At 41.4% G+C, this 15,957-nt stretch overlaps 2 protein-coding genes across 4 annotated transcripts; both read right to left on the reverse strand.

Annotated features, from left to right (window-relative positions):
* Positions 1–27: 27 nt before the first annotated feature.
* iba57 (iron-sulfur cluster assembly factor IBA57) lies at positions 28–1,661 on the reverse strand. Of its 2 annotated transcripts, none has more exons than XM_062480598.1 (3): positions 1,371–1,661; positions 546–892; positions 28–447 (listed from the first exon to the last, which is right to left on the reverse strand). In XM_062480598.1, the coding sequence occupies exons 1-3, from the start codon at positions 1,541–1,543 to the stop codon at positions 56–58; spliced, it is 912 nt and encodes a 303-aa protein (XP_062336582.1). In that variant the 5' UTR covers positions 1,544–1,661; the 3' UTR covers positions 28–55. The 2 variants fall into 2 exon arrangements, with proteins under 2 accessions (XP_062336582.1, XP_062336581.1); XM_062480597.1 differs by having other exon boundaries at positions 1,188–1,661.
* A 2,345-nt stretch (positions 1,662–4,006) lies between these two features.
* gjc2 (gap junction protein gamma 2) lies at positions 4,007–15,191 on the reverse strand. 2 transcript variants are annotated; one of them, XM_062482007.1, is made up of 2 exons: positions 15,059–15,191; positions 4,007–5,999 (listed from the first exon to the last, which is right to left on the reverse strand). In XM_062482007.1, exon 2 carries the CDS (start codon positions 5,977–5,979, stop codon positions 4,717–4,719), a length of 1,263 nt encoding a protein of 420 aa, XP_062337991.1. In that variant the 5' UTR covers positions 5,980–5,999; positions 15,059–15,191; the 3' UTR covers positions 4,007–4,716. The 2 variants fall into 2 exon arrangements, with proteins under 2 accessions (XP_062337991.1, XP_062337992.1); XM_062482008.1 differs by lacking the exon at positions 15,059–15,191 and adding an exon at positions 8,058–8,257.
* Between the last annotated feature and the right edge of the window lie 766 nt (positions 15,192–15,957).

Below are 15,957 nucleotides of genomic sequence, written 5' to 3' on the forward strand. Positions count from 1 at the left end.
GCATTAGATATGACATGTCAAAAAAAGTTTGGCAACCAAGACCATACCTCTTTCCCTATTTCATTTTGGAGTCATTAGGCCACCAATCAGGCACAGACGCCTCTAAAGTCACGGCCGTGTCCTCAGACGACTTAAGAGTTAGTGGCTCTTTGGCATGAGCCAGGCGGATTAGACTGAGGCCCAGCTGTCCAATCCCTGCCCTGTGTTTCCCAGCCGGTTTTCCTGACTGCGTCTGTAGTGGCGCTCCCTCCTCCAGGCCTTCGGCTGGTGCCGACAGACGCACCGGCATCAGGCGCTTCCGCACCACCCCTGTGTGATGAGTCCTGGCTGTTAGCTCCTGGCCAATGTAGCAACCCTTACTGAAGCTGATGCCCTGCATGTACACCAGGTTGGACTCCAACGGAAGGGCCACCCCCAGAGGTAGGTCCTTCACTCCCTCTGGAAGCCCTACGTCAGCAATGGAAAGAAGCAATGACATTAGCATTTGGCCTCATATAAGACAAAGTAAATAATATAATAGTAAGTACATATTGTTTTGGCCCTACCTATTGCATAGCGATGTTTGTGGTACTCCTCCGAGTCACCCAGCTGACATGATAGAATAAGATCCAAAGGATTCACTTTACTGTCAGCCACCAACCTCCAGCCCATTGCAGCATTTCTTGGATCTGCTTCACATATAAGAGCCTGTTCAGGGGGTGTGATGTTGGGGATCTCTTGACAGCCTGCAACCTTATCCCGAGGAAGAACTGCCCATACTGTCAGCTCTGGGCAAGGTTTGATGTTCACTTTCCGGCGAAGTTTGTACAACTTCAAATGTTTCAAAACTGAGTCCTTGACGGTACTGTCACACTCAAGCAAAAGACTACACCCAACTTCAGCATCTTTTAATCTGAAAGAAATTAGGAATGAGGCCATATTTAGACTAAAATGTACTTGTCTTGTTCTATATATTCACTACAAAGGAGCCATGTTGAACCATAAGTAAACTATACATATTACAGCCCTCTATTGCTAACAGCTGGTTAACGTCAATGTGCAACAGGAGATAAGCAGGGCCTATACACCTACGCCTAACTTTTGGTAAACAAGTAGGCCTACTGTTTCAAGGCCGATAAGTGAAAACCTCAGGGAACATTCGATAGGCCTACATGGGCTGACTAACAATAGTTAAGAGATGGTAGTACCTGTACATGATTATGTCAAAGAGTGTCCTTCCTTGAACGTTCAGCATATGTGCATACATGGCTCTATGGTCAGGTTCTTTTAAGAGCTCCATGTCATTGGTTACAATTCCTTGAAGATATGCCCGTGTGTCTTGCCCTTGGATGTTCAGTAAGGTCCTGTGCTTCAGGTTGTAACATACATACTTTCCCAGTGCACTCCTGCCTGCGTCTTGGCAATATTTCTTGACGTTGAGTCCACCTGCGTTCCAAGAACTTATATTCAGCGACAGATGCCGCCCGGTATAACTATAAGACAGACGAAGTACAACATTTGAAAGGACCGTAGTTCTGGAAAAACGAATACCAAAGCGAGACATTTTGATAAACAAGTACAATATGCCCGCAGCACAAACCGTTAAGTGCCTGTTACGGTATGCTAAGTAAAGCTAAGGGGGACAGGACATTTGACATGTTTAGAAGGTACACCATTTTGACTACCACAATGCACTGCAAGTGACGACACAATCACAGCTCATGCCGGTGTGGGCGACACACAGATACATATGTATGGGGTCACATTCCCGTCCAAAGCAATGGTCCAAATTGGACCATAGCCTTCAGGATCGGTACATCCAGCTATATTGGATCAATCATAAGATAAATCAAATTGTCACACTCGTAAGAAAGGTCGTACGTACTTTTATTTTGAAATAAAAAAGGAAGCTCCTTCCAAGAGAAGCTTTCCCTTCCTACCTTCGGGAAGCTTGTTACAAGACTGACAACCATCTCCACGTTTTTTAGCGCGACCAAAATGGTAATAATTGAACCTATACATGTTAATTTATAGTCATAAGAGAGAGTTTGAACGTTTATATATCAAATTTAAAGTTTTCGTGAATTTGTGCAAATGTATGTATTGTTCCGATCAAGTTTCTACTCGTTTTTATAGTCTATGCTCCGTACTTTTTCATTTCAAAATAAAAGTAGACAGATTCTTTTTTTCTTTTTTTTTTCTTTTTTTTTTAAGATCCTGTAAAGCAAATTCCATGATTTGCTTCTCAGTACATTATATACGTGTGAAATTAGTTATTGAAAGCATGTGCAAAGCGCCAAAACTTTGTCGCACTGAAATGTGGAGTTAGACCGATCTACGTCACTTTGACCAATCTACGTCAGATCACTGAATGGCTCCTCCTGCTGTACTGTTATCGTAGCCTACATCAGCTAGCTAGCTAGCTTCAGGATGTCTCCCTCCACCCGCAACTGCATCTTCCCTGGATGCAAGAACTTCAACTGCGCTGCAACGCTATTTAATGTCCCTATTGACAAGGAAAGTAAAAATAGGTGGATTGATTTTGTGAAGAGCCACGCTGATGGAAAGCTTCGGATAAACTCCAACAGCCGCCTCTGCATTGACCATTTCACGGCGGATAGTTTTAACATGGACAAGAGACAGACGGGGTTCACGGACACACGGCTTCTCTTGCAGTGAGCTGTACCGAGCATTGCCCTCCTCATTGTTCCTCCTCCGGTCGCACCTGGACCATCCACCGCCGCCAGCAGTTCATCACTCAGTTCTGTGTGCTTGTTATAATTATACTAGATAACTTTTCCAGAGGTATCTCATATGAGTTTGTGCAAACCGCTAACTTGATATTAGGCTACTCGGTGTAGAATGATGGTATTTTGGTGAAATGGTAGCTAATGTGCTAGAAGTAGTTGGAGAGCTCACTGTCTGCTGTCTCTGGTGTCCATTTTTACTCCTGTTGTACAGCTCAGGGGAACATTTCATTTATATGCATCTGTATGTTTCACTCATTGAACAAATACATTCTAATTCTATACTGTTTTGTTCGGCTTGACGTAGCGTCCATTATCTGGCAGGTACTTCAGAGAGGCGGCCTCTTCCAGCGAGGGGCAGAGCTTCAGCTCCTTCAGGCGACACGCCCCCCCCAGTCTCAAGCAGAGGACTGTTGATTTTCTCACGATTTCAAAGCCTAATTTATTTTTTATTTTTTTTTCATTCGAATTTGGATGGGTAGTTAATAACATATTCTTCTTTGGTATGGTGAACTTAAAACTTGTTTTCAATTCCACTTTACAGGATGGAGTGACATTTTGGACTTTATTATAAACAAATATTAAAGGAATATATCATTTATTCCACAAATTGTGTGGCAAAATGGGCGTACATTTTCATGCTGATGTGTTTTTTACACTTTCGACACAATTGAGATGCAGAAATCTGAGGTTTTGTGTGTCTGGCTGGCTGGGTGTGGATGTGTGTGTGTTCAAAGTCATTAAGTGGCACATCGTTTCAATCTAGGTTTATTTCAAGACAAAAAAACACTGAAACAATCGTAACTTTTTGAGGCACTTTGGAGCATCAATACTGAAGGCAGAAGTATATTTTAGCCTACTCTATAATAATGTCCTTGAAACATGATATTCATAAACAAACAAATTCTTAACAAGACAGTGATATCCCAAACATTAGATAAATCATGAACTATCTGTTGGTGCATGTCTTGGTATTTTATATGACGTGTACACATTTGTAACATAAAAGCATGCATTAAATCTGCCCAATATTGCAGAAATGATCAGAAATCTGTTAGTAATTCAAGTTTTCAAGAAAAAAAGCTTTTGAAAAGAGTGTAATGTCTTCATTTTCACATAATCTCTGCATTTTTAGAACAGTACAACTCTAACCCCTGCTTATAGGCCAACACAATATTCAGCCACAACTTGGACCCATTCAGGTTGAAGTTTGACCTCTGCCTTTTTGGCATCTATATTTTAATTCTATATAATAGAATATATTTCCTTTTCTTTTCAGTGCATCAGACAGTGGACTATTTCTTCAAATAAATTAAACTATACATGCGTCTCATGTAACAATATCTGAATAAAGTGTAATGTATGTCAAATGTAAATGTTTCATAATTTAACTTTTACCATGATTTCCATTTGAGATCTCACATTAGATTTGTCAAACAATCAGGTTTCAATCACAGAGCCATAATGTAGTGTTTTCCATGGCACAGTTTTTTAACCAGGACACAATTTTAAAGATTATCTTTAAAGGTTTTGAAGTTAAAATGTTTCAAATAATCAGTTCAACAACAAGAGTGTTATATTTGTAATTATCAGAGAAAATATCCCCACATATTCCGAAATTGATCAAGCATTCTTCATATTTTCCCTCCTAATATGAGTAGATAAAATTCTGAAGCTTGACAAAGCAACATATGTACAATATTTTTATATGAACTATGCTGAAACTATAGCACAAAAGACAAACTAAGTAGAAGAATCATAACAGTTTTTTTCTTTCCTGCTGTCTATATTAAGGTTTGTCACACCATAGAGTACATACTGTATAGATAGTGCCCAGTTTGTATGTCCTTGCATGTCTTTCTAGTTCATGTTGGTGACAAATGTGTGATTTATAATGTTGACGTTTAACTCAACCTCATAGTCTATAATCCATACTACATGGTCCTGGAAATTAAAACAGGCTCTTCAGTTCATACTGCCACATTCATTTCTAAATCCATACAGAAGACTTCCCATTTTTTACTATGGTCCCAGCTTTCTCTGGAGCTGACTTAGGTCTGGCTCCCTGTTTCTCCTGTACCGTGTTGACTCGGTTTTGCTCCACCATAGTGCCCCCAGAGACAGGACTGCTGGTTCTGGAAGTTGGCTGGTTGTTTTTGGAATTATATGTCTGAAAGGCCATGTCCAGTTGCTCCTGCGCCACCCGTAGGTGGCGATGCAGGCTGGCTAGGTCTGAGGGGATGTTCTCATCTGGGCTGGTGCACTGCTGCTCCTGAGCCACATTGGCCATGTTTTGCTCATGAGTGATGAGGCTGTTGGGGATTCGGTTGGGTTTGTCTGACTTCATCACAAGGTTGTACCCAGGTGGAGAACCAGGAATGTTACGAGAGTACGGATAGCTGTACGAGGGCCGCTGGCCCTGGTTTCTCCTCTGGCGAAGAGTGTCCCTAAAAGTGCCGATGCCCAAGTGGAACATCTCACACACATTGAGGAGCAAGCAGAGACAGCTGACCACATACATTATAAGAAGGAAGATGGTCTTCTCTGTGGGTCGGGAGATGAAACAGTCCACCCTGTGTGGACAGGGGACCTTATTGCAAACATAGGATGGGTTAACACGGAAACCATAGAGAAGATACTGGCCAGCCAAGAAGCAAATTTCAAAGATGGCTCTTGATAGGAGCTGAAGAATGTAGATCCTCATCAATCCTTCCTGCATGATACGTCGGCGGCCATCATGTTTCTGCGGCTCCCGGCTAGGGACGGCGGGCGCCTCTGGCTTGGGCTCCTGCCCCTCCAGCGTGTCATCGTAGATCATGGGCTCAGCATCGTCCTCCTCATCCTCCTCTAGGACTTCTTCCAGAGGGTGGCTCTCCCTCCACCTGGTGTGAGGTGGCTTCTTACGGAGCCTGTGGTACTTCCGCCTCTCCTCCTCAGATGTACGAGCAATCTTGTGGATGGCGTAGCCCAGGTACATGACAGAAGGGGTGGAGATCATGATGATCTGGAAGACCCAGAAGCGGACATGTGACAGCGGGGCGAAGGCATCGTAGCACACATTGTCACAGCCCGGCTGCTTGGTGTTGCAGGTGAACTTGGTCTGCTCGTCAGAGTAGATGGACTCGCCCCCCACCGCCGTGAGCACGATGCGGAAGATTATGAGCACCGTCAGCCACACTTTCCCCACAAAGGTGGAGTGGTTGTGGATCTCTTCCAGAAGACGAGTGAGAAAGCTCCAACTCATGTTGGTCATACAGGCTTTTCAACTAGAATCTGTAAACCGAAGCATTTAAAATCAGGAGGTTTGTTCATCATGTCATACTTTGTATCAAAGTCTTTTCAAATAAAACAAATGATCTACGGACTGGTCTTCCTCAGTCATTAATGAATGTTCCCTTTTGCTAATGGCATTAGTAGGAACACTCAAAATATTAATAATCTTTCAACGAACTGTCATGCCATAATGACATACTAAATAAATGAGACATTTTATAAATCGAAATCAAGCTATGAAATACGACTCTTTCCAGCTTGGGTCAGACCAAGACTTACCTGCATTTCTATGATGTGACTACTCTTTTTAGTTTGGTAAATCTATTTTTAATTAATTTCACCCACTTAAAGGTTGCGCACATTAAACTATTTGAAAGCACTCCAAATACCTCAATTAAACTCACTCAAAAGCTTCAACCATAATAACAACAACAAAGAACAACAAAGCTAATTGAATGAAAGCCGAGTGAGAATCAGTTTCCTCATTTGGCAAAGGGAGGGTCAATGAGTATATGAGGCATGTGGAAGGACTTCAGATGTGCGGGTGTCCTGGAATGCTACTCTTGTTGTCACAGAACCCCTACAGGCTCTTCAAAATGTAGTCCTGTGCCTCTATTTAATTATAGTACTGTATATCAACACAGACAGAGATGGTTGAGATGATGAAAAGTAGGCCATACCCCTCTTCTGAGATTTAGAAAACATTGAACTTGGGGGGTTGGGGCGAGGGCTCCAATAAAACGTATGGGAGAGCTCAAGCAGATGTATGTATTTAGCCCTGTAGCTTCACTGTAGCTATCAGAGGATATCTCTGTGTAAATAGCTACTGTATGTGTCCTCATTCATGGAGAAGTCCGTGAAGACTGCGTGAGGTGATCTCATGACTGTGGCACTGTGTTCCCTTGCGTGGGACGTGCCATCTCCCCTGCCATCTGAGTGAACAGGAGAAGCTTGTTATGTCCGCCACTGGGCCTCCCCTCCAGACCCTGCACCACTCACACTGGGGAGGGTTTCTGACACATGGGCACAGATGGCATCCAGTGTGGATAACTCATATTGTATCTGCCTGAGGAAGACACAACAGGAGGGGTTGGCAACGAAAACCTTTTGTGTTTGACCGTTTATAAGGTGATAATGTTTTAAGCTGTCAGTCCTTTATTCCTTTACCTACATGTACTGTGTGAAACCATTTATTGAATACTAAAGGGACTTTGTATAAGTGGGTGTGCAATTGCATATGTATTGCGTGCTTGCAGGATGTTTAAAAGTAATTAATATAAGTAAGTAAGTTATGCAATAAAGCAATAACAATGTCCTTGCACAAAATGCCAAATCCAATGTCAGACATTTAAACATTTGTATTCTCTGATAATACAAATGTTTAAATTAATAATGATAAAAAATAAACAGATTTAGTTTTAACAAAGAATTTTGTGAAGATACATTTTGTATTAGAATCTGACATCTGTGCTGTTTCATTTGACTAAATACTTGAAAAAAAATAATAACGGATCAGTTTATCAGACACTTTTATCCAAAGCAAAGTACAGCACAATGGGGAATTTGAACCTGAAAACAGTAAAATGCACTAACCACTGAACTTTAATCTCCCCAAAAATACTGTTTAAAAGCTGTTAATCACAGTATTGTTTGGACTATTAAAAATGATCGCACAATGAAAGTACATGTACACTCAAAATATTGTAACGATATAAAATACATTTAGTTTTAAATTCTGTATTTTTATGAATAACAGATGACCAATGGAGGTGAATGTAAATTAGTCTTAATTTTAAATCATTGTGTATTTGACAAAAATATTTTTGAGTTCTGGCAAATAGATATTTTTTCCCCGTTATCGATTTTACATCATGCTAAATTCACATGAACTCAGTCACAGAGATTAAACCTGTCAGAAGCTGAATGATCTTCTGTGGTTTAACAAATTACCCACAATCATTCAAGCACAATTTCTAGTGAACTCATTCTGTTGAATAGTTCAACAGAATTAGAAGTAGCATGTTAGAGTTGTGTCAAGATAAAACTGACAGAACCCACCTGGACAACTGACACACGCACTGGCCATCCTGAATTTTGATCACATTTCCTCTGCTGTCTCTAGACAACCCATGCAACTTCTCCTGTAGGGCATGGAAGATCCATCCTGATGCTTTGTCCTTCAGTTGTTGACTACTTCAGTCTTGCATAGTAAGAAAATCAACATCCTATCAGGCTGAGCAAAGCCGTTGCTGGGTTTATCCTATTTCCACACTCGCAGAGGAACTGAGGTCTCCCTCCTGTGAATGCCTCACATTCTGACTTGTGTCTGGTTTCTATTACGCCAGCCTTCTGCCCAAGTAGGAAGTATAAAAAAAGAGAAGCCGAAAAAATAAAAAGAATCCTCCACTGGCAAGTGACCCTCATCCAAGAGGTCATACTTGAGGACATCTGACTGCAGATTGAAATGAACACCCAGCTGAGGGAGCTTGTTAGTGGCAACACGCGCCCCCCCAACCTCTTCCCACCCCCTTTGCTCAACACTCATAAGTAACACAGTAGATTATGTAGCCTGTTATTTCTCTAGAACACTGGTGTTGCTCAGTCACTCTGTCTGTAATCATGCCTCCCCGTGATTACCTCAAAAGTACTAGGATTTAAAAGAATGCATGAAGTTTCAAGTTACAATACACTAAAATGTTGGTGTGTGAGACATAAGTATGGAGTTTACACTTAAATAAACATGCTGTTCATGACTCTCAAGCTAATTTAACACACACTGTATACAAACTCTCTCTCCTCCCCATTTCTCACTCTCACTCTCTTACACAAACACACACACAAACACACTCCACCAGAATAGTTGACAGGTAGCTTACTCATGGTAACAGATGATGACCTCACAAATATGAGTGGGGGACAGAGAGACTGGAGGTTTTGGGGACATAAGTTGCCTGCAGAGATAAAACACATTGCCTCAGAGCAGATCCGCTTGAATGTATCCAACAGGTATACTTAGTCATATTAAGTGTCATAATATTTAGACATCCCATCTAGGCATGTGGCCAGAGATTGGACAAGCAGACAGGTATCTCTAGGCTCCTTTCCACGCCTTTTCCGACTTTATACTGTATATGTTTAAACTCCATTCTTTATACTGTATATGTTTAAACTCCGTTCTTTATACTGTATATGTTTATGCTGTGTTCTTTTTGTCAGGCTTTGGAATGCAGTAGCACACATATGTAATCTTGACAAAAATACCATTGATATATATAGCCTATTCACCTCAATATCTGTTACTCACAAAAATATATAGCCATGTATACACATATAAACATAATACTTATATATACCATACAGTATGAACCTTTGAACATATTTTTCTAGACAAAGATGACTTAGAATAAACAGTGATAGGAGGCCCAATGCTAGGACCCTACTGCTTCTAATTGAAAAGGAATTCTTCAGTCAATGCTATCTGGCTTGTGTTACAATGTATCTGGTCTGTTTCACAATTGTCATATTATTATTATATGACAAACAGTATCCCTCTGAATATACCTCTCTGATGCCAAGAATCATAATTAAATTAAATATGCCTTCATACAAAGCAGGTATATATGTCCTATTTATCTCATTGATTGAGAAATTAAGTTGTGCCAGCTGCAGATTTGTCATTTTTATCATCTGTAATCTGGGAATTGACTTTCGTCCTTTACAAAGCTATTTTAGTGTAGAGACACACAGAAAGGCTCTGAGGTAGATGTAATGGAAGATAGTTATGGATTTTGCACTATGTTCACCCATGAAAAAGATTCAGTATGCACTGCCATAGTGCAGCTTACGGTTGTATTTGAATGCTGTGTGGACGTCTGAAGGGAAGAGAGCTTTAAGGAAATGGAACTGTGTGTGTGTGCGTGTGTGAGAGAGAGGGAGATCATATTGCTGTTGTGCTAAGATCCTCAGGCTGTGTGAGGGAGGAGGCAAACCAAGTCTGTAAAGTCTGTGTCTGAAACCAAGCCAGCTGAGCCTGCAGGATCTTCCCCCTCCTCCCCCTCCTCCCCCCCCTTCCCCCCCTCATGCCCCACCCCAGGCCTCGCCTCCAAACACCCCACTCTCCCTCTGAGGAGAAGCGGCTTTGCATGAAGCCCTGCTGGGGAGGAGGGGCAAGGAGGAGAGGGGATGCTGCTGGAACAACGAGAGCATTTGGGGTTCAGCTTGGCGGCCATGTGCTATCCTCAGGAGGGGTGCTACACAGTCAAACCATCACGTGTCTCTTCAAAGTGGGATCACATGTCTCTGCTCCAAAGTCTTGCTGCCACTCAAAGGATACCGATCACCCAAGGCAAGGACTCCCTCTCGATTTCCTGGTGCTAATCTATAAGTATCAAAATCGTACCTACATGACACATTATGTCAACTTTTATACTAGATCCGCAGTGTGGCAAAGACTTGATAAAAGCACCCGAAGGGAAAGGATCTGCATTACCGTCAGCTGTGCAAAACAACACAATGTGTTTAAAATGTATCGTACTGCATACTGGCTTGGAGAGCCCCTCTTACGAAGATCAAAACTGATGATGATGATGGATCTGGACTGCTCAGGGCTCGAATGCTCATTAGCCTCAGTGTCACCTTCCAGAAGTTCAGATGATGCTGTGGAGCCCCATGGAGAAGGGAACATCTCAGCCGTTCTCCTCAGCCCTTGCCAATGTCATCCTAAGAGTTATCTGCACAACTAAGTTGATGGCAGCCGACTGGGTGCCAGGGAGGTCTGCATTTACGTAACGGATCGAGCTTGGCCATGTGATTTCAACACAACCCCCCAACCCACCCCCTCCAACCCACCCCTCCCTCCCGGACAAAAGAGTGACTGAAGACACCATGTAAAAAAAGCGTGCAACTTCTGTGCACAACCCCTCGCCTCCCCTCTCACCACCCAACTGCTTTTCCCAGGCGGAGCAGGGGGGTGTCCCAGAGGCTGCCTGAGAGTGGCGGCAGTCCTCTCGCATTTGTTCACTTTTCTCCCGTTTTTCAACCAGGCCCTATCCTACCCCCTGGGAGAGAGAGTCCGGTGCCAGTTTGACTGAGGCTCCACTCCACTGAAGCGACTGGGCTGAAGAGCCTTGAGGTGGATGCCAACATAAACCCCCAGAAAAATAACTTCCATCGGCTGAGCTTGTATGTCTGCTACTGCAGTCAACAAGGAATCCAGCAGTTGCTGTGTGCTTGGATGTTGGACCTGATATGATCCATAATCTGCTAACAGCTAGGTTAACAGACACAGGCTTACATTGTCTTTCAGATGTATATGTTACTGGACACATGGTACACATCCAGTCTATCATTTAATTGAAATAATATTTACATTTGCTCTAGAGACAACTCTGAAGAAAAGAGGGAAAAAGCATGTCTGGTGAGAAGTTAAACCCTACAAACGATGCCCTTGCTCTCACATAGGTAGGCTGCTGTGACTTTATACAATTAGTTTAAACAAAAGAAGCCTACAAAAAAAGAAGCAGGGCACATTTCCACAGTCCAGTGAGAAATAAATCAGTCCCCCCTCTAATAATCTGGGCCTGCTGTCTATCTTAACAGGAGGTTTGGTTGTACTGTCCCCAGATCTTATAAACACCCTAAGACAGAGACTTTCAAATGGATATTTTCATCCCAACCATCTCCACAAAGAACCATGGCAGGAGATGGAATTTGAGGAATAACATTTCCTACAAGGTTGACAAATCATGAGAATGAATATACTGTATGTTCCATTCATGTTGTATGTAAGCTCATGGCATTTGTGGATATGTAATGAAAAGCATATGCTGAGCCTGTTGTGGGTTTTAGTTTAAATGTAATGTAGTGTCAGCAGACTGTGTCTTTCAGGCCAATGAAGCACCCTGCTCACTGTAAAATATCTCAAGGTTACATGATGACAACAAAAACAGGGATTTGATCCCAAAATTGTTTTCAAGGTGGATTCTCCTTCGCAAGTTCAGTATGAAAAATGTATGAAAACATTCATCACTTCATTTCTTGCCCACATTTGCTTTGGCAAGTCCTGAGACTTGTCGGCTTGGCATAGTCCTTCTGGCCCATATCAAAGAAACGTAAAAATGCATGAAAAATGCCAGAGAAGCATCCAATTCTTCCATTTCACCTCAGAAGAAAGCACCAGTCAGATCAGTTTACAGTGAACAAGAGGCAGCAAGTTCATTTATATGTAAGTGCAATCATCTTATTGGACTGGACATCTTCCTCAAGGTTGATATATTGCCATTAATTAAGTCTTCCCGTCAATCTTGTGAAACTCATAAGGAGATACTGTACATTTCACAACCTTTGAGGCCGGTTACAGGCATTGATCCCCGCATGACCAAGCATTTATTCAACTAACCCTAACCTTGACCTACAATGAGCTACAGTACATGCCTAACCGTAACGAGAATTATGTTTTCCACTGGACATCCAGAAATATAGACATGTTACTTGGACAAATATTACAGACAGTTTACGTCTGTGTAGATAAGATTTTTAATCATGTTGCTTCAGGATAACATATGATTTTGAAAAAGTGGCTCGTACATAATATCACAGTCAGGCAACCGCTGTGCAAAAACGTACATGCTCTTTTAGTCTCCTGCCTGCTCCCATCACCCGCCTCCATGAATGGCTTCTGAACTCCTGATCAGGACAACACTAGCCTCTACAGTTGCCCCTCCAAAAAAAAACAGCTACAGACAACAAAGCCTTTCTGCCAAGAGCCTGCAGTCCTTCATCTTTTGACATTATCTTGTCATAGCTGACCATGTCGTGGGTTGATCAGGGCAAGCCCCAAGGAGCATGAGACCTACTCAGGGTCATCAGAACCAGTAGAGATGGGCTTGCCGACGCTCCTCCTCCTCCTCAGTTTAGTAGTGCAGTGCAAGGGCAGAAACACCAGCTCAGTGAACATCACTGATCTAGACAGAATAAAATGTCCATACTGTGAGCTGTGGTTCTGGTAGCCCCCTGCTGGTACTAATGGACATTTTTAAGGGTTTTCTTCATTTCAGTTTTTACTGTAAACCAGTAGTAGACACCCATGCACTAATTCTTACAGTTTTTTATAATCACTTTGACACTAATTTATGCCGAGATTATTTCAGAGATGTTTGTCAAATGAAATCATCTTTAGCGATGTGGATGAAAACTTGTGGCCAAATTCACAAGACAGGGTTGATGGAAATGTAGGAGAGTAATCAATCCTTTGTTTTGCTTTGTTTGTTTGTTTTTTAGCCAGGTGAGGAACATTGCAGTACATGTTTTACGTACTGTAGCATAGTTTTCTTTTGTAGCTCATTATGTTTGCTTTGATACAAAAAAACAAAGAAATGTTGTCATTTGATTGTATTTCATCAAGACATTTCTGATTTTGCTCAATGATTCCACTGTCTGTAGTATTCTCTCTTAGTCCATTTATGGTGATAAAGTATCTTATGAAACATGTATCACATATTTTGTAGTACTATATTTAATGATTGTACAAACAACTACATGGTGAAACTATGGGTATCTTGTGTGTGGATGATCTAAGTGAATGTTCCTATGGTATTTCATGATAAATTTGTTATTTGAACTAATGATTCTGCATGCGCTAGGTGTCTTTAAAGATATGAACATACAAGGCAATGCTTTGAACATGTGACAGTCTGTGTTACAAGTAATGACTGTTTCAAGTTTTTTTATCTAGAGTTTTGAAAAAGGACATCAAGGTTCTGAAATTTGTGTCAAAGTGATTGTAAAAAACTGTAATAAAGATTGAAACGATTGAATTTTGAATAAGGCAGGGTAAGAAGCTTTGAACTGTATAACTACAGTACAATGGGCATGGTGTTAAAATGTGTGTTAAGTTAGGACCAGTGTTGGGGTAGTTACTCAAAAAAGTAATAGATTACACATTACTAGTTAGTTTTTAAGTAATGCTTTACTTTACTAGATTACTCACTGCTGAAAGTAACTAGTTACACTACTAGTTACATTACTTTTGGATTACTCTTTAACATCACATGAGATGCACTTGCCAAATAACAATATATGTACCATATACATTTACATTAAGTCATTTAGCAGACGCTCTTATCCAGAGCGACTTACAGTATGTACAGGGATATTCTCCCCGAGGCAAGTAGGGTGAAGTGCCTTGCCCAAGGACACAACGTCATCTGATTAATAGCTCGACTCCCTAACCACTCAGCCATCTGACCCCCTATATACATGCCCAATTCAACTCAAATTGTTATTATAATGAGGACATACACAAGATCTCTCTTTTATGCTTTTTAATACCACAAAACTGACAAAAAAGTTGAACATCAACCTAAAAGTTGTCAAGCATAACAAGGCTACAGCACTAGCAGTAAGCAAAATGTCTCAAAACAAGATCTCTCTTTTATACTTTTTAAAATACCACAAAACTGACAAAAAAGTTGTGAACATCAACCTTAAAGCTTATCATGCATAACAAGGCTACAGTACTAGCAGTAAGCAAAATGTCTCAAAATAGAACTGCTATAAAACTGTCGCTGTTGCTGTCTTCATTATCATCTGGATAGTAAAACTCTGACTCCTCGATATCGCTCATTTTGAAGATGACGTCAGAGGGCAATAAAAATACGTATCAGACCGGCGAGGACATAGACATACACGTATATATGTCTATGGGCGAGGAGGTCAAAACGCGGCTGGCATGACTACCCACTAGCCAATCAGAACGCTCGTACTGTCGTTGCCATATAATAAGTAGTTAGTAATGTGCATACCTCCATCCCTCAAAAGACGTCCTAAGTGACTCTGCAATTCTTGTTTCGTCTCTTGAACTCTGGGGTTAAGTCAAATGTTACGCAAACACACGTACTGTAATGGGAGGGTTGATTTGTTTTTTTTACAGGAAATGACTGACAGACAGTTTCAAAACCGAATGTGAGCTATATTTAAATGTCACAAACACTTTGCTTAATCTCTGAAGCAACTATAGTATTACAGACCAGACAAAGCACACAGGAAAAATACGAACCTACCTCTCCATGGGTAGCATAGGTTGAACTATTCTCCACTGTAGGGCATCCTGGGATGGCTTCCAGAGACTTGGTTTAGCTGCACAGGCTCAGAAGCAGGATAAGCAAGACAATGGGTCATTTTTCTTCAAAACCCCTCACCACCAAGTACAGGCAGGATACTCAGGAGTCCAGCCTCATGCCAATAGACCCATTGTTCTTCTTCTTGGTCGCTCCATGACTGGGATTCCACTATTTGTTTATTTCATCCAGGATGGTTTCTGTTACAGCCCATTCATTCACCCTGAAGATGTTCTGATCCCCCCACAACCTTGTGACAATGTGTGTTCGTGGGAGTTCAGATGGCAAGACCAACCTCCACATTGTTTTTTTGATGCAGGCCACACAAGTCAGATTACCATTGTGTTCATTTCCAAAGAACAAAATGATATGAATGCTTTCCTACAGGTACTCTTGCTTTCCTACAGGTACACTCTTGCACTTTTGAGGTTCATGTTGTTTAATTGTAACTTGTTTAACTACATGCTCTTATGTTTCTTCCCATTGGCACTTATTTTCTTTCCACAATGTATGCTTCATGTTTTAGGTATCCACAATGTTTTTGGGGCTATCTCGTTGTTTGTGATCATTGACCTACTATGCCCTTTTGTAAAGCTCTCTCTTGGAAGTCGCTTTGGATAAAAACGTCTGCTAAATGAATACATGTAAATGTAATGTAAACTAGAAAGGGTTGTTAAGGAAAAATTCTAGCGGCACTGTGTAGATTTGAATAGTCAAGAGATGTGGTTTTAATACAATTTATTTGGACTATACAATTACGTAATATTAAACAAAGCTTTGCTGATCAGTCATAACGAAGGAGGTGCTAGCCACAGGTCGTTCGCCAGAGTGATAAAGAACAA

Source organism: Osmerus eperlanus, chromosome 16 (genome assembly GCF_963692335.1).
Source record: "Osmerus eperlanus chromosome 16, fOsmEpe2.1, whole genome shotgun sequence".
Taxonomy (NCBI): domain Eukaryota; kingdom Metazoa; phylum Chordata; class Actinopteri; order Osmeriformes; family Osmeridae; genus Osmerus; species Osmerus eperlanus.

Coding starts and splice junctions, on each gene's coding strand:
- iba57 (XM_062480597.1), bottom strand. CDS start 1,543: ATGTCTCGCTTTGGTATTCGTTTTTCCAGAACTACGGTCCTTTCAAAT. Junction 893..1,187: donor TTTGACATAATCATGTACAG/GTACTACCATCT, acceptor AATTTCTTTCAG/ATTAAAAGATGCTGAAGTTG. Junction 448..545: donor CAAACATCGCTATGCAATAG/GTAGGGCCAAAA, acceptor TTGCTGACGTAG/GGCTTCCAGAGGGAGTGAAG.
- gjc2 (XM_062482007.1), bottom strand. CDS start 5,979: ATGACCAACATGAGTTGGAGCTTTCTCACTCGTCTTCTGGAAGAGATC.